This window comes from Dermacentor albipictus, chromosome 7 (assembly GCF_038994185.2).
Source record: "Dermacentor albipictus isolate Rhodes 1998 colony chromosome 7, USDA_Dalb.pri_finalv2, whole genome shotgun sequence".
In the NCBI taxonomy this organism is placed as follows: domain Eukaryota; kingdom Metazoa; phylum Arthropoda; class Arachnida; order Ixodida; family Ixodidae; genus Dermacentor; species Dermacentor albipictus.
In genome coordinates this window covers 142,708,897-142,734,023 of record NC_091827.1, presented here as the reverse complement: position 1 = coordinate 142,734,023, position 25,127 = coordinate 142,708,897, and the positions used below count along the sequence as shown (strand labels likewise).

General features: G+C 46.9%; 1 protein-coding gene across 14 annotated transcripts in view; it reads right to left on the bottom strand.

The window, feature by feature from the left end:
* The window catches only part of LOC139047307 (ribosome-binding protein 1-like), a 396,181-nt gene that overhangs the window by 341,801 nt on the left and 29,253 nt on the right, over positions 1-25,127 (bottom strand). For all 14 annotated transcript variants that reach the window (XM_070521128.1, XM_070521124.1, XM_070521121.1 and 11 more), the window contains 2 exons: positions 12,296-12,498; positions 6,119-6,302 (listed from right to left, as the gene is read on the bottom strand). In XM_070521128.1, coding sequence (XP_070377229.1) covers positions 6,119-6,302; positions 12,296-12,468 — 357 coding nt within the window. In that variant the 5' untranslated portion in view covers positions 12,469-12,498. The remainder of the gene's footprint in view (positions 1-6,118; positions 6,303-12,295; positions 12,499-25,127) is intronic.

Sequence of the window (25,127 nt, the reverse complement as noted above, 5' to 3'; positions counted from 1 at the left end):
TGATGTGGTTAGTATAAAACTGGCAAAGTTTAAGTGGGAAACGCTGCAACATCCGCCATACAACTTAGACCTGTCAACTTGCAACTTCCACATTTTTGGGCAACTGAAAAAACAGCTCAAGGGAACCAGATTTACGTCGGACGATGACGTGAAAGAGTCAGTTGCAGACTTCTTGAAGCAGCAACCCAAGCAGTCCCAAGACGGGAATCACACGACTCGTTAGTCAATGGGACAAAAGTCTAAATGCTCATGGACACTACTTTTAAAGTACCCCACTTGTCATATATTCCCATTGGCTCACTTTCATTTGACTCGCCCTCGTATATTTTGCAGAACTCCAGCTTTTTATACATGCTCTCTGTTGCGGTGCAATTACTCACGGTACACGACCGATGCCAGATGCTCCTGCGTAATACAGTGGAACAAATGACAGCGTCATTGATATATTACAGTGGCCGTTGCATGTGTAAAAGGCTGTAAAACAAGGTTCTTGAACGACAAAGTTTCATTAACATGTTTGTCCTCAACTTGTTCATTTCATGGCCTTTGCATTTTTATATCAGCAGCATGCACTGCTGCAATGGTTTCGAACTGATATAGTTCTAAAGATCGTGTGTTATTTTCTTTACTTATTAAATATACAAAAAACATGGAAGCATTGATATAAGTTATTTTGGGCACAATTTTTGGCCCATACGAGTATAGTCTTTTAATAAAAAGTGCACAATTTGCTTGTTTTGACAGTGCGTAGCATTCAAGAATTTGTTTGCAGCATCTTTGGAAATGGCAATGCAGTTAAGGTATTTGATCGCTCGACAAATTGTTTAAGAGGAAGCTTTAGCTCGGGCCCAGCTGCTATTCAAGTACATGTAAAACGCCGAAACGATTTTCTGAGATGACCCCTGGATCGCTTTTAATGAAATTTGTCGCATTTGAGTCGAATTCTAGTGTCTGTTGGAAGAGGAATTTTGATTTAGGGCCTGAAGTTTGTTGAAAATATTTTTTTTTAAATGGAAAGTTAGAAAAATAGAAGCATGACGTTTACTAACTAAAAGCTCTGCATCAAGAACAGATATAGCAGTTCTGTAAACAGCATCTACTTTAACAGTCAAAGCGGACAAATTTGGTGTCTCAATTTGCATCTTACGTGAATTGGTTATGTTGTGTACAAGGGTTCTGCAAAAGCCGTATTTCCACACTTAATTTTTTTACATTCATGTGTAACACATCAATTTTGTCCACTGTTGAAGTACTGTTAGATGCAATTCACCCAATTGTGATATTATTTTTCATTGTTGAGTTACAGTTTTAAACTTGATAGTTTCGCTTTCTGAAAATTTGCAATCTTTACCAATTTTTAATAAAGAATTGACAACCTGAATGAAACATTCAGAACAAACAGTCATTAGAAGTGAATTATTTTTTTTTTTATGCAACAAACCTTGTCAAATTTGGTGCAGCGGTTGTCGAGAAAAATGAATTCTCCTTCTACAGTCGCCGACCGATTTTCCGGACTCCGAAAATTTGGACATACCCGATTATTCGGTCAGCTTCGCGGCACCGCCATTCTCCCCATAATGTACAACAACTGCCGAAAGTTCGGACACGTTGCAACTTCTCGTGTGATTTTTCGGACACTCCTTGAGCCAACTCGATCGAGAGCATCATGCACCGACTATGACCGGCGCGTAGTTCGACTTGCTGAACGCCATTTTTGTTTTGAACAGAGCCTCCTTGCTGCCCCACGAAGTGGCGCTACTGGAAATCCCCGCTCATCATCATCGTTTCTGCCTGGTTCGATAGAGTGGCTCTACAGCAGTTCCGGTTTCAGCTTAGTAAGTAAGTAGTAAGATTTCAGCTTAGATTACACACCTTCGAGGAATTAGTGACCATAAAGTCATTCATGCTACTTTCTCTTTTCCTGTAACACCAAATAAGACACATAAGAAAACTATAAGGCTTTACGAAAAGGGTGACTATGACGCAATTAAATGCGAACTTCAGACCTTCTTCCCCACGTTTGAAGCCGCGTATCGCAATCGGTCAATATTCCATAACTGGTCGATGTTTAAGGATAAGCTAACAGATTTGGCTAACAAATATATTCCTAAAGTTCACATTCGCCCCAATAATCAAAAACCTTGGTTTACTAACGCCTTTAAAAAACTAGAAAATAAAAAGAAACGTCTTTACCGAGTGGCTACAAATAACGGGAAATAATTCGCATCGATGGGAAATGTACTACAAAGCTGAAAGCGAATATCTGATTGCAATCCGCAGCGCAAAGCGTTCCTTTTATGGCACTACACTCCCTAATTTACTGCGCACTAACCCAAGACAATTTTGGCAAGTAATAAATCCTCATCCTGTTCACACTATTACGTTCACAAATGACTCACACGAGACAATTACCGATACTGAATGCGCTGACACTTTTAATTCCGCATTTGCAACAGTATTTACGAAAGAAATCGAACCAAACATTTCTTTACCTTTGTACAACATTGAAGGTCACATGCCATGCATCACATTTTCTGCTGACGGAATTTCGTCCATAATCCAGAAGACTAAGCTATCATCGTCATTTGGCATTGATGAAATTAACTCTAAACTTCTAAGAAACACAAGACACATGGCTGCATCATACTTATCCTTACTATTCTCACAGTCACTCTCTTCAGGAAACATGCCGGGTGATTGGAAAGTGGGAAGGGTCATTCCAGTCTACAAAACCGGTAACAGGAATTCCCCATTAAATTATCGACCCATCTCACTAACAAGCGTGCCGAGCAAAATCATGGAACATGTCATCTACTCTCAAATCATTGCCTTCTTGGACAGTAATAACTTTTTCACCCTTCACAACATGGTTTTCGCAAAGGTTTCTCTTGCGAAACTCAATTAGCTATTTTCGTTCATGACTTGCATACTAACTTTGACATCAATGTACGAACTGACGCAATCTTTTTATATTTTGCAAAGGCATTTGATAAAGTATCCCACCAACGTTTGCTACTAAAACTTCAGCTGTTGAACTTGGACCCTAACGTTCTAATTTGGATAAATGAATTTTTGTCTAATCGCACACAAATGGTTTTTATAAACGGTAACCTATCAAGTCCCCTCCCAGTAACCTCTGGCGTGCCCCAAGGATCTGTTCTTGGTCCCCTGTTATTTTTAATATATATTAATGATTTACCTCAGTGTGTCTCCAGTAATATACGCATGTTTGCAGACGACTGCGTCATCTACCGCTCTATCTATAACTCATCTGACCATACTACACTCCAAAATGATCTTAACAGTGTTCTAGAATGGTGCAGCAATTCGCTGATGACCCTTAACGCCAAGAAATGTAAATTCGTGTCCTTCTCCCGCTGTCACAACCCTTCCTTCTTCCCATATGAAATAAATACCACACCATTAGAATCAGTACAATCCTACAAATATCTAGGTGTAACCCTGTCTCACGATTTGTCTTGGCGCGCACATGTCACTAGCATTATCTCTGCAGATAACAAAACCTTAGGTTTTCTAAAACGGAACCTATGGCAGGTCCCATCAGATTTAAAATTACTAGCATATAAGTCACTTGTCAGGCCGAAACTCGAATACGCGTCAGCTATCTGGAACCCGCATCAAGCATATCTCACCGACGCATTAGAATCAGTTCAAAATCGTGCTGTTAGATTCATTCATACCTCATATTCATACGACATCAGCGTTTCATCACTGAAATCAGAATCGGGCTTGTCAATACTTTCATGTCGACGTCGCATTTCCAGTCTTTCCCTGTACCACAAGTTCTTCTTTTCTTCCCTTAATCAAGAGCCTTACATAACAGCAGCAGCACGCATATCTCATCGCACCAGCCATCCACTTCAAGTGGCACGCCTACGTGCACGGACAACCACTTTCGCAGCCTCCTTTTTCTTCCGTACCGCCACAGACTGGAATGGCCTTCCCGCCAACATCGCTAACATGACTTGTCCATCTTCGTTCACACAACTTGTAACCGACCATTTTGTTAAATAATTATTTATGACGATGTTTTGCTATCTTATAAAATCCCACACCTTATGTAATGCCCCTACGGGGGACCTTTAAGGTAATAAACTCAACTGAACTGAACTGAACCATGTCAAGACAATCCAGCAGCTGATTTGTTTCTTCGCGCATGACGCTGCGAGCAGGCTACGTTTTTCGTTTGTGCGACTGGTGTCGGCACGGTGGTGTTTGCTTTGTGTGCTGTGTCGAGGTTTCGGTGATACAACGCGGCGTATGGAAACATCGCGTCAAGTGTCTAATGGCGCCGACAGTGCCCGTGCTGACTTCGCTGGGGAATGCCGGCAAGCGGGTGCCGGGAGGCCTAAGATTTGTCGCCTTCCGATGTGCTCCCTACTGACGCGGAAAATGTTCTGCCGAGACCTGCGCAGTGGTTGCATTGCGATTCCGGACACCATCTCATTTGACAGTTTCACAGGTGCTGACACTGCTGTACTGACATGCGCAGAACTCGACGACAGCGAGATCATTCGTCAGGTTTCTACTGCACCGCCAGACGATGACTCCGAGTCGGAAGATGACGCACCATGTGCTACGCTGCTGTCGCATGCGGAGCATGCACAAACAGTAGTGACTGTGCTTTCAGCCGCCTATAATGACCGTACGACCCTCTCCGAGATTCAGGCTTATCTGATTGCGCATAAACGGAACAGCGTGCAACGCCGCATTCACGATTTCTTCAAGCCTACTGCCGAGGCCGAATAAGCGCGTGGAAATAAAGGAATTCATTTTTTTTTCTTAATCTGCTTTTTCGGACACCTGTTTATTCGGACATTTCCGCAGTCCCCGTGAGGTCCGAATAAATGGTCGGCGACTGTACATGTATTTAGATTGGAGCACACGAGCTAAGGCTTCCTTTTAAGGAGGAGGCCGAGCTGCACCCTGCTTGCTTCTTATTGGCAGCCGCATGCTTAAACACTGAGTCCTCAACATAGTGTAAACAATCTACAAGCGATAGGCCGGTGCTCTCTATTGCGCCTCAGTAGCAGCGTAGAAGGGCCAAAGCAGCGACAGCACCAGTTGAAGTCGGGAGCAGGGCAACATCAGCACTTGCAGAATCAACCTCGGCAGCGTCTTCGTTTGGCTGCTACTTCTGCTGCTATCTGCAAGTCCATCAATCGAAGCATTTTGAAACACTGTCGATAGCAAAGTATCAAGTGGCACCTGCCAACGCATCCATGAGTGAGCCCAGTGAGCACGTGCTGTCGCACATTTTTGTGGATGCAAACCGCCAGTCCTCGCGAGGCGCAGCAGGTGCAGGTGGCACCAAGGAGTCAGTGCGACAAATGCAATGCATCATTGACGTTTTCGAAATAGCCAAGCTGCCGCATGCGTATGCTGCTACATTCAAATGGCACCCTCTGCCCAGTCGCAGCAGTCGGGAATGCCCATTGCGCCACCACTGTCTTCGAGGGTGCTGCGGGAAAGCTCACCACCTGTCAACAGAGCGCACGTGGTCTGGGGTGGCGGAGTTCGACACATGCATTCTATGTCCAACCCCATTCTAAACAAAGAAATGAAAATGCATGCGATTTTCCAGGTTACATTGAAAGTGTTTGATATATGCAATAATTTGATATATCCGTGTTCGATATATCAAGGTTTGACTGTAGTCTCTAAAGTACAAACAAAAATGGTGACCTGACATACCACCGCTCGTTGACTGGTCCCTCGCGCCATAACATTTCACTCTTTCTCAAAGCGACGTAACAGCCAGAGTGAACCAGTTCCAAAGCAAATCATTACAAAATACGGCAGCAGGTTAATAACTGAATCCCCCGTAATAGATAGTGCCAAAAATGTCTTAGTATTTCTTCGTAACCTTTATCGAGAAAAAAAGTGTCACTTCTCGCTGGCTCACTGTATGCGCATGCTTAATATTTGTCTTGGGAATATGACCCTCTGATCCGGGTTCTTGTATACCACTGTTGAGAACAGCACTTGTGTGCATCTCGACTTGTCTAGAATTTCTGTGCTGAGAACTAGAAAATAATGTCCCATCACCATGCGGACCAAAATTCTACCTTTGCCAAGTACAGATCTCGCTGCTAACCTCAGCCTCCTCCTTGAACTCGACGTGTTCAGGCATGTGTTGGATTGTCCCCTGCGTTGGCGAAGGGGGACAGGCCAAGGCAGTCTCGTTGGTTCCTGTCGAGGCGCTGAGCTCGGGTTCTGCTGGGCTCTCTTTTACCTTTGTGCGACCCCAGCGACCCTTGACCTTCTTGTTGGCACTGTCTCTGCAGCGAAATCAACAACTTGCTTACTAAAAGGCACCACGACCTGTGCAAGACAATTGGTGCCTATCAATAAATATTGGTTTTCAGAAAGTATTTGAGTAAATAGATGTCTCAAGGGTACACTCAAGAGAAAACACTAAATCAGTTTGTACTGACAAAGCTTTATTTCAAAACTATCTTTGATAATTCAGCGCTAAGGGATTATATTTAAAAAAGAACTAAGTTCTATTTCTTGAATTTTGTGCCTAAGCCGCAGCACCGGTAGCTCAGTGTGACATCGTAGGTGTCAGAATGTTTCTTCGCACTGGGCAGGCGTGACTCGGCAACAATTCTTGAAGATTGCAGAGTTGTTTTTATCAAAAAACCAATTACGAGGAGACGCCGCACAAGTCCAAAACATCATGGTAAGCTGGTGCGGCATTGCCACCTGTCTGTGGTGTTAACACTCAAATTAATTTCTCCCTTTAGTGTCCCTGTAATGAGTCTCCTTGTCCATTTTTCCCCCTACAATCTGTCATGCTTTACAACTTTCACCATGGACACACAGCTGCACCTGAAACAACTGTGCATGACTTAGAAAGGTTGCATGCTTTCCAGGCTCACTGCTCACAAAGCTTTCTAGCTAGAGGTAAAAAGCTGCTTTATTCCTCTGGCACAGAGCGTATAGTGGAGCTTGCCTGCCTGGTCTGGAACCCTCAATCTGCAAACTCGTGCACTAGGTATGAACGTGCACAGAACAAAGCTGCACAGTTTATTCAAAACAAGAACCATCATTTTATTTACAGCCTTACATAGATAAAAGCGGCCTTAGAATGCACTTGCTTGGGTGGAAGGCAACTCTGAAAATAAATGGATACAGAGAAATCCTTGCTTTCTCCCAGTCTCATTTGTATTTTGTCACTGGAACAATGACAAAGGTTTCTGAAATGCAGTGCTGTGCAATGCTTGCACAGGCTTAAATAACTTGCAGCACATGACACAGGAAAAAGACACATTTGCACACAGCACAGACTTTCAACTGAAACTTCAAGCATTGGCCAACAATGTCGAGGCTTTATCATCCATTACAATGCCCCATAAAAACGTCTAACTTCTATTCCAGAGACACACCGAAGGGCTGCTGACACAATCGGACTGCATAAAAGGCCGATATTACCATAATGATTCTACTGAAAGTTGGAGCTGTACAGCAGACTACCATTAATTTGACTACGGTTAATTGATTTTTCGGTTAGTTCGATCATGGCTGAAGGACACGGCGGGCGGCTGTGCATTTCTATGGGCCCAAACTTTTGTTATTTCAATCCTTAATTTGGCCTTTCCTAGATAATTCCAACTTGACCAATCTGCATGCACAAGCCTGACCCTTATCGTGACCCGGACAGCAATCTCTTAAGTGGCAACGTCTGTCTAGGCAGAGCTTAGGGGACAGCAAGTGCATTCGAGGGTGTCTACCAAGTTGCCATTTTCAAGTTCCACGAGTTTTCCAGGATTTCCCTGAGTGCCTCTGAAAAATTCCCCGAGTGACGCAGGAACTTTGTTTTATCTCAAGACGGGCTGACACCATGTCGCCCGATGCTGACACTCTCCAGTAGTAAGCATGTTAAAATTTTTTTTCAAAAAGACGTCTTAATCCAGTTTGAACAGTAAGGAGTAATGTTTATTTTATTCAAAATAGAAAATTGAAGGGAGGGGTTAGTAAAACTCACAGCAAATAATATATCTTCGAAAAGAAAATGGTAAAGCCCATTGCAAATCGAGTCGAACATATTCAAATACAAATGATAAAGAAGAGGCATACACAAGCAAATATTTTCGAAAATGAGCTATTTCTATCAACTGATAGCAAGCTCATTGGTATTAGGCCCGAACTTGGTCACAAGTGGGATTCTCTAAATAGTTGGAAAGTCAACAACTGTCCTGACATACTCTCAGCCCATACACAATGCCTCAAAGTTGCATTTCACTGCTTTAAAGAGTTTATTTTGGCCTGGGGCTTCATCCAACACTTTCGTTTTTGAGCTCAAGCTCCTTCAAAGAAGAGGCGGCACAGTTCATTTCTCGATTTCTGAATGCGACGGTCCTTTCTGTTCGCGTCCTTGTTCTGCCACACGTTACTCCCATGGATCATTTGAAGCATCTTCTTGGTCAGTTGTACGTGCAGTCAACGTCCGATTTTTCTGACTCCATAGGGGCTGCTAAAGCTTCCGAAAAATCGGGCAGTCTGAAAAAATGAATGGATGTCTTTTACTGCCCTTAAGGGCTCAAATCACCACAGGCATGTGCAAAAAAGCTCTGAAGGCCTGCCAGTACACTTATTAGGCATATCGGTGCTCGTACTGTGACAGGAGACCGCAGGTGCGCACATGTATATTTACAGAACACGTACTGTGTCCCAAACAGTTGCCCCTTCCCACGCTTGTTAAGCTTCACCGCAATGGTTCCCGTACGCTTCACTGCATAACATTGCTGTGCTGAGGCGAAGCTGCCTTTCGGAAACCGGCATATGATTATGCAACGCATCGTGCTTTCCGAGCTTCGAAGCCGATCACGAGGATTAGAGAGGCAGAATCAGTGCCATTGCAGACAGCGACGAACTCTTTCAATGAAAAATATGGCACCTAACGGCAAGAACCTTAAAGAAACCCTGAAACGATTTTGGCGATTTTCCACAAACGTACTGAGTCGTTTGAGTAGGTCCTTCTGATCATTAATTGACGCATCTAAGTGCTCTGCGTAAAGCGTGTAATTTATTATAAGGTTTTAAAAATACACATCGCTGCCGATCGTAGCACACTGCTCGGCGGCATTTTAAGCCGCCTTTACCCATATGATGCAAATAACCCATATGACGTCACGTGGGCGAGCTATCTGATTGGCTGACCAGGGCGCGTGGTCGATAATTTTTCCAACTGTATGGTAAACAAATAATCTTCGTAATAGTTGGAATGTTAGTTCATTTGTTTTTATAAAAAGAAAGTAACATAAAGAGAATGCACAAGAACAATTTTTCAGTACACTTCAGCACTTCCGGCACACAGCAAGTGTCGTCTGCTTGTGTTACAACATACTCCATTTTGACGAGAGCTCCGCGGTCAAAGTCGGTCTCAGTCTTTTCGCGAGCACTATGATTCGACTTTGTTGCCTTGTGGACTGCAAACCTAGCGACTAGCAATATGTCAAGCTGCGACATCGTGTCCCTCTGCAAGGCAGTATACAAGCGAACTGGCTGCTGCGCATGGGACTGCCGGTATCCGATCGGCGGGATTTGCGCGTTTGTGGCCGTCACTTTGTTTCGCGAGTCCAGTATTAGGGCAAACGCAAGCGCAAGGGGACAGGGTCTGGCCGCTTGACTGTGCCGGGATGAGCCACGAGATGAGCAGAAGGGCAAATGTGAATGGTCTGCACGGTGCAGCCACCTGGTGGCACAGAGCTCAACCATACACAGTAGCAGCAACGAAGTGTACTCTTCTTTGCTGCTGGTGTGTATTTTTCGCAGGAGTGTAATCATCAACACGTTGATTTATAAATGTTTAAAATGCTTTACACTTGGTTAGAGCAATATTAGCGCTTTGTTTGACTGGTTAAGCACTGCGCCAGCAAGTGTCTGGACCGTGCAGACCGATCAGGCTGCTCACGTACGTCTAGGCTAAAGTTCCTTCATCAGCTTGAGTTTATGCCTCCAGACATTTGCCGAAATGACCAGCTTGCCTGTTTTTAGCGGAGTACCGGACACGTTCAGCGCTACGACAGAATGCTCGCAACGCACGCTGCTTCGATAGCTCTCGGTCAACGTCCAAGCAGCTAGCGGAGAGGTAGAGAGGTCTCGCGCGGGAGGGGGCGTGCTCCTAAACAACCGGAAGTGAACGATGTGACGTCGCATCGTGACGCTGAACCAGTGAAGGCAGAGCTTAGCGCCGCTCGCTCGGCGAGCGAGTTGAGGAGGCAAAGCATAGCTAGGGAGGAGGGTAACTTCTAATCGCTTGCAGCTCCATTAATACGTAACGCTTCACTTAAATTGTGGTGCGAATGTTCTACTTAAGCTGTACCCTACGCGCCTACAAAATTTGTCCGAACCGTTTCAGGGGCCCTTTAATAACGAACATCGAAGCAGCTAGGCCTCATGTTGCCGCGGTGGCGCTGTGGCTGCCAGCAGATCTGCGTGCAAGAGCGCCGGTTCGAGGCGACGAGGTAATCAAAACAGCGGAAGTGGTTGGCTTTGGTTAATGCCGTTTCGGACCTGCGATGAGGGCAAAAAGTCCGGAAGATCGGGCGGAAAAGGGTTCTTGCTTCTGAAATTTCAGACGTTCTTATACAATGACTCTATGGGGTATGTGGTGGTGGGTCCGAAAGATTGGTCGTTGACTCATCATCAGCCTAGTTACGCCCACTGCAGGGCACAGGCCTCTCCCATACTTCAACAACCCCGGTCTTGTACTAATTGTGGCCAAATCGTCGCTGCAAACCTCTTAATCTCATCCGCCCACCTAACTTTCTGCTGCCCCCTGCTACGCTTCCCTTCCCTTGGAATCCAGTCCGTAACCCTTAATGACCATCGGTTATCTTCCTTCCTCATTACATGTCCTGCCCAGGCCCATTTCTTTTTCTTGATTTCAACTAAGATGTCATTAACTCACGTTTGTTCCCTCCCCCAATCTGCTCTTTTCTTATCCCTTAACGTTACACCCATCATTCTTTCCATAGCTCGTTGCATCGTCCTCAATTTAAGTAGAACCCTTTTCGTAAGCCTCCAGGATTCCGCCCCGTAGGTGAGCACTGGTAAGACACAGCTATTATACACTTCGGTGTACGGTCGTTGACTGTACACTGGCAACTGCTCTAACCGACGACACGGCATCAAAGCCAATTCATTACGATTACTTTCTTTTACTCCAGCCAGCATTAAGGCGACTTTCATTCCTTTTCTATAATATGACAGCTAATTTTCTGTGATAAAAGCACAAATTCCCCGAGTTTTTTCAGACTATTCAAAATTCCTGAGAATTCCCAGTTTTCCCGGTTGGTAGACACCCTGCGTTCAATACCTTAAACTCTATTCGAAAACGCCTACTTACGTTTCGCCCTATGAAAATTTTAAAGCAACTGTAGAATGCTTAATTATGGTATTTACACAATTCTAATGTGCGGCTTCTTTTTTAAAGAAAATTGGGCAAAAATTGTCTGCCCATAACAAAAATCCTATTCGCAACGTTCGTATGCTTTGCCGCACAGCACGCATGTATTACGGAGAAGCTGACCTCAAAAACGAGAACTACGTGGCGAAACTGACTTTAGAAAATCTATCCCCATTGTACAACAATCTTTCTTGCTTAAGAAACAAAGCAAATTAGTGCGCGGGATATTTTTACTTTGTTTAGGAGCTTTAATGCCATTGATACCTAAGTTTATTACTTTGGACACATACAAAGTGTTTTATTCAGGGGCGAATAAAACGCATCAATAAACATTTCATTAACTCAAGCAGGCTAGGCGACTCCACCCTACTTCAAAGGGGATGCCCAAATCATCACCACCACCCTACTTCAAAGGGGATGCCAATGAATCATCATCATCATCATCTTGACTGGATTGTTAGAATCAGGCAAATACTGCCAAATGAATAAGCACTTTGTTGTTATGGTTCTTTGTTTTGCATTTTGTTTAATTTGACTTGCCAGGTAATTTGATTTCATCACTCTTTTCAGGGTCCAACGAATGCAAGTCAACTGTGTGTGTGTGTGAGAGAGTGTGTGTGCGTGTGTCTACTATGTCATGCACCAGAAGTTGTTGATCATGTACCAACTAGCCTGACAGGCTATTCCTACAAATCGTGATCTTCCCACATGCCAAACAGCAGAGAAGTGTTGCTCATTGGCAGTCTGCTAGGCATCCTTTATTAGTTGAACTTGCTTTCCAACCCAGTTCCTTAACTATCTGTTTTGCTTAGTGGCCAGCCTAAGTGCCAATGATGCACAGGTGACAGGTGTGCGTACCGCTTGTGGTGCTGTCGGGCCTGCTGGAGGGCAGCATCCTCTTCCAGGGATCGCCGACGTGCTTCAGCCAGTGCCTCCTCGTAGGTCTTTTGGCGGGTACCCACGACCGACACAAAGTACACCACCACTGCCGACACCACAAAGATGGCAGCTGCACAAAAGGCCAGCTCCATTGCACCGCCCCCCACCTGCCACCACACCACCTGCGCACAGTCAAAGCAGGGCACATGATACAACTTCACAACACAAGGCCGACAAAAATGAAAATTCAGACAGAACAACTGATGATCAAAATGAAAATTCATTATTCAGGCTCTGTAATGTTCCAGGTAGTATAGAGAAAGTGGTCCCATAGTCAAAGACTGTATGGGTCCTTCAGTATAATCATTTATCGCCCCACCTAGTCTTCTGCCATTCTCGACTGCGCTTCCCTTCTTTTGGCACTCATCATGCAACACTAATCGTCCAGCAGTTATCTAACCTACTATTACATGACCAGCCCAGCTCCATTTTTTTTCTATTAATGTCAAATAGAATATCGGCTATCCCCATCTGCTCTCTGATCCACAATGCTCTCTTTCTGTCTCTGGCCTCGCTCAAAAACCACGTTGACGTTCAGAGGCTCGCCGTGCAAAGCTCCAGTACTATTGAAACTTTAGCCGACAGGATTGACAATTCAGAGGACCACGCTTGCCGGTGAAACCTTCTATTTCTTGGCTTTGATGATGACATGAAGGAAACATGGCCACAATCTGTAGTACTAAATCTAACGAAACACTTCAGGTATCACTCGAGTCAAGAAGCACGGAGCACGCTCACAGAATAGGCTGGTTCCAACTAAACAAAAAGCGACCAGTCGTGCGTTTCGTGCAGTACAATGACAAAGAAAACATTCTTTCAAATACCAAGAAGCTGAAAGATTCCAACTATAGTCCATGAATACATTGTTTATTGCAAAACAACAAACACAAGAAAGACGACAGGAAAAGGCGCTACTCTCAACTGACATCATTTTAATGCGTCACTCCTTTATGGACAGCTGAAACTAGAGGAACATGTGCAGTGTGCGCCAAGCGGTGGAGCCACCAACATCCGATCCCAAGAGCGCACTCATGCAACAGAATCCGAAAAACCAAATTCAGCCCTGTACAAGGTTAAGGAAGGCACACTAATGCACTGTGACGCCAATGACTGAATGAAGAATGCTTCCGATAACTCTCGGGTGGTGGTGTCACAGCTCTTTTTCAAAATCGTGGTATCATGAAACATGGGTTTTCACATGCATATTTTACAACGCTGAGCCAAATGGAAACCTGTGCCTGTTAGTATGGATCGCTCATGTTCTCTAAGGCGCTCCTTAACACAGCGGCCTGACTGCCCCACATAAACTTTGCCACATGACAAGGGAATCTTATAAACCACGCCGACGCTGCAATCTACAAACTTCGCGTGGTTCTTTTCACAATCTGGTTTTTTACTTGTTTTACAAATACGGCTGCACAACATTGACAGTTTCTGAGGAGCGGAAAACACTACCGAAATTTGGTATCTAGTGGCAACATTCTCTAGATGGCAAGCCACTCTGTGGCAATACGGCACAACTTCAGGCCTCTTTTGTGTGATGCAGTTACTTTTGTGCCGCTTCCCTTTCAGTTTCTGAAGCAATACCTCCGAGACTGACGTCACCACCACACTTAGGTAACCAGCAGCCTGCAGCCTATTTGACTGTGCAATGAAACTCAGGTTCGCAGCGTGATGACATTTCATTAACAAAGATTCTAAACACATCAAGGCAATGGCGCGTTTCACAGTCTATGAGTGCGCAGACGCATAAGGCAGAAGTTCCTTAAGTGCATGTGGCGAGTACATCCAACAGGCGTGGCCTGTTTGTAAGGATAGCTGCAAATCTAAAAACTGGAGTTTACCGTCCCTAGATAGCTCATGTGTGAAAGTTAAACCTCGAAAAGCCTCGATTGGAAGTTAACACACTCGAAGCTGTCGAAAACCGTGCGATAAGATTAGTTTATTCAGATTATTCATACTACACCAGCGTATCTGAGATGAAATCCCGCACCGATATTAAAACCTTAGCCTCGCGACGCAAAATTTTTTCCTTTTGTCTTTTTTATAAATTCTATCATGCATCGCCTTCCCATCTGCTATCACTCCTACCCATCGGACTTCATGCTGTACCAGCCATGGAAAGGCAGTTTATCCACCAGCAGCTCGTCCTTCAGCCCATCTGCTTTCATTTTTTGTACAAACAGCCAAAGACTGAAATAACCTGGCCATCGACGCCATGCACCACTCAGACCCCAGCAAATTCCCGGAATTCATCAATCACCTTATCTACAGATGTAACAGCCCACCCCTCATCTAATACTTCTCAACGCGGCATTTGAGGTATAATAAAATAAATAAATAAATAAATATGCCTAACATTCGTCGTTCCATCGCTCTTTGTACAGTCCTTAACTTGTTCTCAAGCTTCTTTGTCAGCCTACAAGTCTCAGCCTTATATGTTAGCACCGGTAAAACGCACTGGTTGCACACATTTCTTTTCAATGATAATGGTAAGCTTCCAGTTAGGAGCTCACAATGTCTGCCATATGCGCTCTAACCCATTTTTATTCTGTAACTTTCCTTCTCATGATCAGGGTTCCCTCCAAGTAAGTGACCTAGGTAAATGAACTCCTTCAAACTCCAGAGGCCGACTGGCAATTGGCCAAACTCTTGTTCCCTTGCCCGGCTGTTGATCATTATCTTTACCTTCTGCATATTGCTACGGAACAGTGTTTACAATGACGAAAAGGCGAGCCGTGAGAAGACGACGACGACGATCAGAGGCTAGCGCGGGCTGTTGCCTCTTGGCCAAGTGCGGAGCATTCTCTTGTAAATATACTTGTATATAGCTTTTCATCTGTCTTCCTATGTAACATATAGTGGTGGAGGTGGACGTTCCCTGTGCCTCTTCAAGGAGCGTCACAGTGGATGGTACGTCGAGCCTTCCTTCATGGCCCCCGGCCACAACTCGACTCTGCCGGCTCCAACACCTGCTGCCACTTCGACGACCTACATCACCGTCCCCGCTCCCCGTGATCCTGGCGTATTCTCGGGCAAAGATGGGGAAGATGTCGACGACTGGATCAGCCTCTACGAACACGTCGGCCGCAATAACTGGTGGGACCCTAACATGCTCACCAACGTAGTCTTTTACCTCTGTGGCACACCTCCAGTTTGGTTTCAGACGCACGAAGATGAGCTCACCAGTTGGGATTCACTTAAGCAAAAGTTCAGAGACTTGTTCAGCAACCCATACGGTAACCAACTTGCCACGCAGAAGGCGTTATCCGGCCACATGCAGACGTCAACGGAGCCCTACGTCACGTACATTCAGGACACCTTGGCTCTGTGCCGCAAAGTTGACGCACACATGACTGAGTCCGACAAGGTCTCCCACATCCTCAAAGACATTCCAGATGACGCCTTCAACTTGCTCGTTTTCAGCAACGTGGCGACGGTGGATGCAGTTATACAAGAGTGCCGCCTGGAACTCGATAAAAGCTGACATATTGAGCAGCAGTTTGCCCGTCTGCCCAACACCCCAGCGAAATCATCTTGTGCCGACACTCCTCGTCCCACCAACAATGGCGATGTTACCCAGATCACCGGCGCGAGATCGAGGCCGCCTATCCGGCTGCCTTCGACTCCGGCCCCTCCAACGCACCTGCAGTCACGGTTTCCCTAATCCAGGCAGTTGTCCGCCAGGAATTCGCAAACATGGATCTTCACACGATCTGCTCGGCCCATAGCCCTGATAACCACCCGGCTTCATCGATTCCACCCCATATGGCATCTTATTACCCACCACGTTTCCACAGCTCATCTGAATGGCGCACTGCTGACGACAAGCCTATTTGTTTTCACTGCCATCGAATCGGGCACATTTCTCGGCACTGTCGTAGTTGCAGGAGTTCCCCGACCCGGTCTGCTTATACTGACTACTCTCGCCCCTCAGGCGGCCCTTCTCATCCCTATGTCGCACGCTCCGATAATGCCGCCACTGATTCTCCTGCGCCGAACCACCCCTATTCTCGTTCGCCTTCGCCCAAACGACGACAATCTCGCTCTTTCCAGCCCCGTCGCTCTTTTTTGCCAGCTCCCTTCGGACGCCGCTCTCAGCCGGAAAATTAGACGATGCAGTGCCTCGAGGTGACGCTGCATTGCTCCCTACGCCACCAAGTCCTCTACTGACGTTGCCCACTCATCTGAACCTTCTTGACGTGCAAGTCGACGGTGTTTCTGTATCTCCTCTTATAGACACTGGGGCGCATTTAGTTGTCAGTAACGAGCACTGACCTTCGCATCCGCCTGAAGAAAATAATCACGCCTGCCATGGCGCCAGTTGTCCATGTCGTCGATGGCAGAACCGCCCCTGCAATTGGTATGTGTGCTGCCCACGACTCTTTCGTTGATTGCTCCACTATCGTACTATTTACAGTCATCACTCACTTTCCCCACGACATCATCCTCGGCTTAGACTTCCTCTCCGCACATTCTGCTCTCATTGATTGTTCCGCCAGTACTCTCCGCCTTAACCTGCCCGTTCTGGATCCCACTGAACCACGCCCTAGTCGCCTCAGTTCCGTCGATTTCATTCGCTTGCCACCTTTGACACTGACTTACGTTGACTTCGTGTCATCCCCACCAGTGCTTGACGGTCACTACATCGCAGCTCCTATGCAAGACGTCCTACTTACATACGGGTTCACAGTACCTCATACAGTTTTACCTATCACGGCGAATTGCGTCTGCCTGCCAGTGGTCAATTTTGGCTTGACGACACAAGTGCTGCCACGCGGCGTGTCTCTGGCCCAGCTTTGCTCATTCGAGAATCACTCAGTAGCATCTATTGCAGTAGACAACAATTCAGCTGATCCTCCTCTAACATCGCGGTCGCCAACTTGTACCATCGCCGACTTACAGAAAATGATTTCGCCCGACATGCCGTCCGAGCACGCTCGTGAGCTCTACCATGTACCGTTTTCCTACCACGATATTTTTTACTTTAACGATCATCCTTTGACCCAAACTACAGCTGTTAAACATCGCATTAATACCGGCGATGCCCCTCCTATTCACCACCGCCCGTATCGAGTGTCACCGGCTGAGCGTCAAGTTATTCCCGAAGAAGTATGCAAAATGCTTGCCAAGAACATCATTGAACCGTCATGTAGTCCATAGGCGTCACCTGTTGTACTGGTGAAAAAGAAGGATGGCTCATGGTGCTTTTGCGTGGATTATCAGCACCTTAACAGAGTTACCAAAAAGGACGTGTATCCCCTACCTCGGATTGATGACGCCCTTGACTGCCTCCACCATGCTTGCTACTTCTCCTCTATTGACCTTTGCTCCGGCTACTGGCAGATTGCCGTGGACGATCTCGACCGCGAGAAGACTGCTTTTGTAACACCAGACAGTCTTTATCAATTCAAAGTGATGCCATTCGGTCTATGTAACGCTCCTGCCACTTTCGAACGCATGATGGACTCCCTTTTTCACGGTTTCAAATGGTTGACGTGCCTGTGCTACTTGGGGAGAATACTATAACGTCGTCTAACGTTCGCTACGCACCTCGAGCGCCTCTCAGCAGTACTGGACATTTTTCGTCGAGCCGGTCTGCAACTCAACGCATCGAAGTGCCAATTCGACCATCGCCAAATTACCGTCCTTGGTCATCTTGTTGACACGAACGGAGTGCAACTGGACCCAGGCAAGATCCATGCTGTTAAGCACTTCCCTGTTCCGAACTGTGTCAAGGATGTGCGCTGCTTCATCGGCCTTTGTTCATACTTACACCGTTTCGTGAAAAATTTTGCGGCCATAGCACGACCACTAACCAAGCTCTTGAAAGAAGACGCCCCATTTCTAGTGGGGCGATAACGAGGCCTCTGCATTCTCGCATCTAATCGACCTCCTCACAACTCCTCCCGTTCTGGCCCATTTCGATCCTTCTGCGCCTACCGAAGTCCGTACTGCTGCCAGCGGTCATGGGATTGGCGCAGTACTGGCCCAACGCCAGCGTGGCAATGACCACGTTATCGCTTACGCCAGCAGGCTCCAGTCACCCACGGAGCGCAACTATTCCATCACTGAGCGTGAGTGTCTGGCCCTAGTTTGGGCGGTTGCGAAGTTCCGCCCATACTTATATGGCCGGCCCTTTTCCGTTGTCACAGACCATCACGCGCTTTGCTGGTTACGCTCACTGAAAGATCCTGGAGGAAGACTTGGTCACTGGGCATTACGCCTCCAAGAACATTCGTATACTGTCACCTACAAATCAGGCCGGCTACACAAGGATGCCAACTGCTTGTCTCGCTACCTGGTAGACGAGCCTGACGTCGCCGATAGTAGTACCACTAACGGCATTTTCTCTGTGTCTGCCTTCGCTAACATTGCCGATGAGCAGTACCGAGACCTATCACTGCGAGCACTCATCGAGCGTCTGCACTCTACACCTACCGACGCATCCGTTCGCCGATATGTCCTTCAGGGCGGCATTCTGTACCGAAGGAACTTCCTCCCTGACGGATCTGATCTTCTTGTCGTGCCAAAACATCTACGACAGACTGTGCTCTTTGAGATGCATGACGCACCCACTGCAGGACATCTTGGGGTAACCCACACGTACGACCGCGTCCGCCGCCGCTTCTATTGGCCTGGTGTCGCTCGCTCTGTCTGACGCTATGCTGCTGCCTGTGATCCTTGCCAGCGTCGGAAAAACACCTGCGGTGCTACCTGCCGGTCATCTCCAGCCGATCATTGTCCCTGTGGAACCATTCTTACGTGTTGGATTAGACCTTCTCGGTCCCTTTCCCATGTCATCCTCTGGGAACAAATGGGTAGCCGTCGCAACTGATTACGTCCCCCGATTTGCTATGACGCGGGCTCTCCCTACCAATTGCGCCACTGACGTCGCGGACTTTCTCTTGCGTGACATCTTACTTCATGGCGCCCCGCGACAGCTGCTTACTGTCTGTGGTCATAACTTCCTCTCGAAAGTTATCGCCGACATTGTGCGTTCCTGCTCCACTCAACACAAGCTGAATACCTCATACCATCCTCAAACCAATGGCCTGACAGAGCGGTTAAACCGTACTCTTACTAATATGCTGTCCAAGTACGTTTCTAAGGACCACCACATCTGGGACATTGCCCTTCCTTACGTCACATTTGCATACGATTCTTCCCGGCACGACACCGCCGGATTTTCTCCATTTTACCTATCATACGGTCGCGACCGACCTTGCCTCTTGACACTGCACTTCCTCCTGCTGCGATCTCAATAAGCAAGTATGCGCGCGACGCCATCGCCCTCGCCGACCATGCACGTCAGCTTGCCCGTGCTCGACTGACGGCCTCGCAAACCACTCAGCAGCGTCAGTACAACGCCCGCCACCGTGACACAGTTTTCGTCTGGTGTGCTCGTGCTCCTGTGGTCGCCCTCTCGTCACGTCGGACTTTCAGAAAACCTCCTTTCGCGATACACAGGGCTTTATCGCATGCTGCTCCAGACGTACCAAATTGCTCCTGTGAGCAATTTGTACGTCCTCTACTCTGGCATCTAGTGATGTCATGCACGTCAGTAGGCTCAAGGCCTACTACACTGCTTCCGAGTCCGGCCTTTAGTTGCTCCAGGATGGCACTTTTGCCGCCGGGGGTAGTGCTACGGAACAGCGTTTACAATGACGAAGAGGCGAGCAGTGAGAAGACGACGACGATTAGAGGGTAGCGCGGGCTGTTGCCTCTTGGCCAAGTGCGGGGCATTCTCTTGTAAATATACTTGTACATAGCTTTTCATCTGCGTCTTCCTACGTAACAATATTAATCTTCAACCCTACTCTTACACTTTTTATGTTAAGGTACTCGATCATTTGTTATATCATAAGAAGCCAACAAACACTGACACCAAGGACAACATAGGGGAAATTACTTGTGCTCAGTAAATGAAATAAAGAAACAATAAATTAATGGAAATTAAAGTGGATGAAAAAACAACTTGCCGCAGGTGGGAACCGAACCCACAACCTTCGGGAACCGAACCCACAATTTTCGGGAACCGAACCCACAACCATGCGAAGGTTGTGGGTTCGGTTCCCACCTGCGGCAAGTTGTTTTTTCATCCACTTTAATTTCCATTAATTTATCGTTTCTTTATTTCATTTACTGAGCACAAGTAATTTCCCCTATGTTGTCCTTGGCGTCAGTGTTCGTTGGCTTCTTATGATATGACTAATAAAAATCGGGCCCCTCGGTTAACCTTCTTCTCCTCGATCATTTGTTGTAACTCGTCCCCAGTGTTGCTGAAAAGGACAATGTCATCTGCAAACTGAAGGTTGTTGAGGTATCTGCCGTTTATCTGCACTCCTAAGCCTTCCCAGTTTAATAGCTTGAATACTTCTTCCAAGCATGCAGTGAATAGCATTGCAGAGAGTGTGTATCCTTGACTCTCCTTTCTTTATAGGTATCTTCCTACTTCTTTTGTGGAGAATTAAGGTAGCTGGGGAATCTACAGATTTTTCCCAAATATATACGCAAGTGTCCTGTACTCCTTGATTTTGTAATGCCCTTATATCTGCTGGTATCTCTACCGAATCAAATGACTTTTTGTAACCTATGAAAGCCACATGGAGAGGCTGATTGTACTCTGCAGATTTCTCGATTACCTGATTGATGAAATGGATGTGATCCATTGTAGAGTATCTCTTCCTGAAGCCTGCCTGTTTCCTTTGTTGACTGAAGTCCACTGTTACCCATATTCTATTGGAAATAATCTTGGTGCAGCTAATGGGCCTATAATTTTTCAATTCTTTAGTGACTCCCTTTTTGTGCATTAGTATTCAAGGGTCCCAGTTCTCTGGGCTCCTTGAAGTCAATAGTTTGTATAAAGGGCCACCAGTTTTTCAAGTATTATGTCTTGTCCACCTTTAATTAGACTGATTCCATCTTCTCCTGCTGCTTTTCCCCATTTCATGTCTTGCAAGGCCCTTCTAACTTCATCGCTAGTTATAGATGGAGTCTCTGTAACCTATTCATTACTATTTCGAATGGAAGCATCATGGCTGCTCTGGGTACTGTACAGGTCAGTAAAGAATTTCTCCACTACTTTTACTGCATCTTCTAAATTGCTGATGATATTACCCTGCTTATCTTTAAGTGCACACATCTTGGTCTGTCCTATGCCAAGTTTCTTCTTACCGATTTCATGCTGGTTCCATTTTTTACGGCTTCCTCAGTCTTTCTCACGCTATAATTTTGAATGTGCTTTATTTTCTCCTTGCCAATCAGTTTTGACAATAATGCAAATTCTATCTTATCTCTTGAGTTGGACACTTTCATTCTTTGCCATTTCTTTATTAGGCCCTTTGCGACTTGGGAGAGCTTGCTTACTGCTTGCCTTGATGCCTTGCCTCCCACTTCAATTTCTGCCTCTGAAGCCAGCCTAGTTACGGTTTCATTCATTAGCTCTATGTCATCTTCATCTCTGTTCTAAGGCTGCATATTTGTTTGCAAGCACCAGGCTAAATTGAGCAGAAGAAGAAGAGAACACGCAATGCTTTGTCCGCATCGGCTCCCGTTTTTTGGGAAGTTTCTGACCGGATTTTTTGCTTGTGGGTGCCTAATTTCATCGTCGACGGATTCGTGAAGTTGTGAGCTCCAACTGGATACCAGACTGTTGCCAGTGAGTGGACTTTTTCAAATTTTACGGCTCGTTTCACTTCGACCGCGTCGCCGGTGGACCATAAGTGTTCGTGGCAGGAAACCGCTCTCGGCCTTTTGGCCGCTCAGCGAGACCTCTTATGGAATATACAGTGCAAGGGGAGGAGCTACCACCCGACGATTTCCTCGAGGATTCCGGCTGGCAATTAGCTGGCCGAAGACACCATTTGACGAAATCGTCCATAGACAGGCCCGGCAATGGAGCCAGGCCTAACGCGGTGCCCGGGCACAACAATCATGGCAGGACTGGAGCTGGTGTCAAGAGCCGCATTATTCGTCGTGGAAGAATGCCGCCGCTTCCCAGGGAGGACATCAAAATTGTGATCAGAGTGAGGGGTGGCCTGAATATATCCAAGATAGGCCCGACTGTGGTGGCTGATGCTATCAACACCGCTGCTTGCATCGAAGGTTCGAAGCGTGAAGCCGACACGATCTGTCCTAACTATCAACAGAATATAGTCGTGGTCAGTACTCCCGAAGAGGAGAACGCAACCAAATATGTGAGAATCAAGAATATTTTGGTGGCGGGTCGCCTGCACGAGGTAGCGGCATACCGCACCACACCACATGCTACGTGCAAAGGTGTAATACGAGACGTTGCCCGTTGTGACGGGCCAGAGGTGTTGCAGCGCAAGATTGTTAATGCAAGAAACCCCCTGGCGCTGGCAGCCAAGAGGATTAAGGACACCGGCACCGTCATAGTTGCCTTTGACGGATACCGGGTACCTAACTACGTCAGGTATGACAATGCATTGGTCAGATGTACTTTATATCGTAAGCAGATCGACATCTGCTACGTTTGCGGACGGCTTGGCCATCGTGCCGACGTCTGTCCGACACCCAGCGAAGCCGTATGCAGAGGATGTGGAGCCTCGAATCCAGACGAGCAGCATCAGTGCACGCCTAAATGCAAGTTGTGCGGTGAGGGCCATCTCACGGCAGGAAAGGAATGCAGACAACGCTTTAAGATCCCATACGTCGTTCGACGTCGCCGAAAAGAACGAGCCAGAGCCGAAAGGAGCCGGATGAGAAGCCCTACCCCGGATTACCGCGGTCCTGAGCTCCAGTTCCCGGAGCTCGACCAGCATCGGTCCCAGCATACAGCCCCCGAGGGAGGTCGCCGTCACTCGAGATCGCGGTCTAGGGATCGTGACCGTTCCTGGAGTTTATCCCGGAGCCATTCCCGTGGTCGCTCCAGGGGACGATCTGCTTCCATGGTTCGCTTCGAGTCCAGAAACCGGTCCAGGTCGAGATCCAGAGCCCGGGGACATGCTCATCAGCATCAGGTGGTCCACAAGGAGGGCCGTCCCACTTGGGCAGATCGGGTCCGTGGAGGACCATCAGAGGTGATGTCGAGGTCGCTGCCAGAGCATGATGATAGTTTGGAAAAAATCACGAGATTAGAGCGCGAGAACGCGGCCATGAGAGAGAACATTAATAGGCTAATGGCTGAGATAGCAGAGATTAAGGGCGCTAGGAACTCGCAACCCACCGCTACCATCAACGCGGAAATTCTGGAGGTCCCGATGGCCGAGGGTAGCGACGGGTCACGACCACCGAAGAAGAGGGCAATAGCTTGTGATCAGGAGAACGTGTCACGTAAAGCTAAATCAGAAGTGCGCGAGATGCTAACCGCTCTCAGCGAAAGTCTGAAACAGTTAGGTGATAGGATCACTGAGATGCAAAGCAAGATGACGACCTTAGAAGCAAACACCAACCAACGGTTGGCCAAAATGGAATCCTTTCTCGAGTTTGTGGTGGGCCCGGTAACGCCACCGAACCCGCCGATACGTCTTTCTGAACCAACAGCTAGCAACGTAGCCCCGATTCTAGCCCCACCTAGAGTCGGCGTTCAGCTCGTAAGAGATGGCTCCGCCCCTTGAGACATTCCGAATTTGGCAATGGAACTGTAGGGGCTTCTCTAGGAAGAAGGCTCCCCTACAGCAATATCTACGCAATTGTGAAAAGATGCCCCAGGTTATCTTATTACAGGAAACCCTCTCGCCTGGCATCTCGATGGCTGGGTTTTGCTCGGTCGCCGTGCAGTCGGGAGGGAGGGGGTTATGTACTCTTGTTAGTAAGAAACTCACTCATGTGACACATGATCTCAAATTGGCTGGTAGTAATATTGAGTATATTATGGTAGAGGTCATACCTGGTCGGGTCAACCGAGGCAGCATATATGTTCTTAACATATATAGTAGTCCCAACGAAAAAAGGCAAAGATTTAAGACTCTGCTCCGCAAGGCCATAGACATGGCAGGCTCAAGCCCTCTTATTGTCGCAGGGGACTTTAATGCCCCGTTTCATGCCTGGGGTTATAAATATGATACCAATAAGGGTAAGCATCTCTGGCAGAATGCCATGGATCTGGACCTGACGCTGATCACTGACCCTAACTTTCCTACCCGAATCGGGACATCCACGTGTAGAGACTCTACCCCCGATCTCATCTTCGTTAAGAACGTGACTGAGGCCAAATGGAATAACTTGGCTGAGAACCTTGGTAGTGACCACTATATTTGTGAGGCCCAGCTTCCTATCGTGGGTAAAAAACAGCGCGAATTCTCGTACACGGACTGGGATAAATTCCGCAAGCTTCGGGAGGAGAGGCCTCCCTCAGATTCCCGACCTACTATAGAGCAATGGATGGTTCAGGTTCAAGATGACGTTCGGCGTGCAACCTCTAAGGTCTGCACCGACCTTCCTGTTGAGAAAATGGACAGCAGGCTAGCCCATCTGTTAGAAGCCAAACAGTCCATTCTCAACAGATGGAAGTGTCACCGACTTAATCGTAGGCTACGCAAAAAGATATCTGAGTTAAACAAACACATTGAGGAGCATTGTGCAACCCTCTCTAAACAGCAGTGGGACGAGGTTTGCAATTCGATAGACGGCCAAATGCGCAATGGTAAAACTTGGAACTTGCTTAAGCATCTGCTTAACGAGACCAATACTAAGTCCAATCAGAGGCATGTCATTGCTAGAACCATACATGAGGCTGCACGAATGACCTCTGAGGACGAACTAATCCGCACGCTTGCCAACAAAT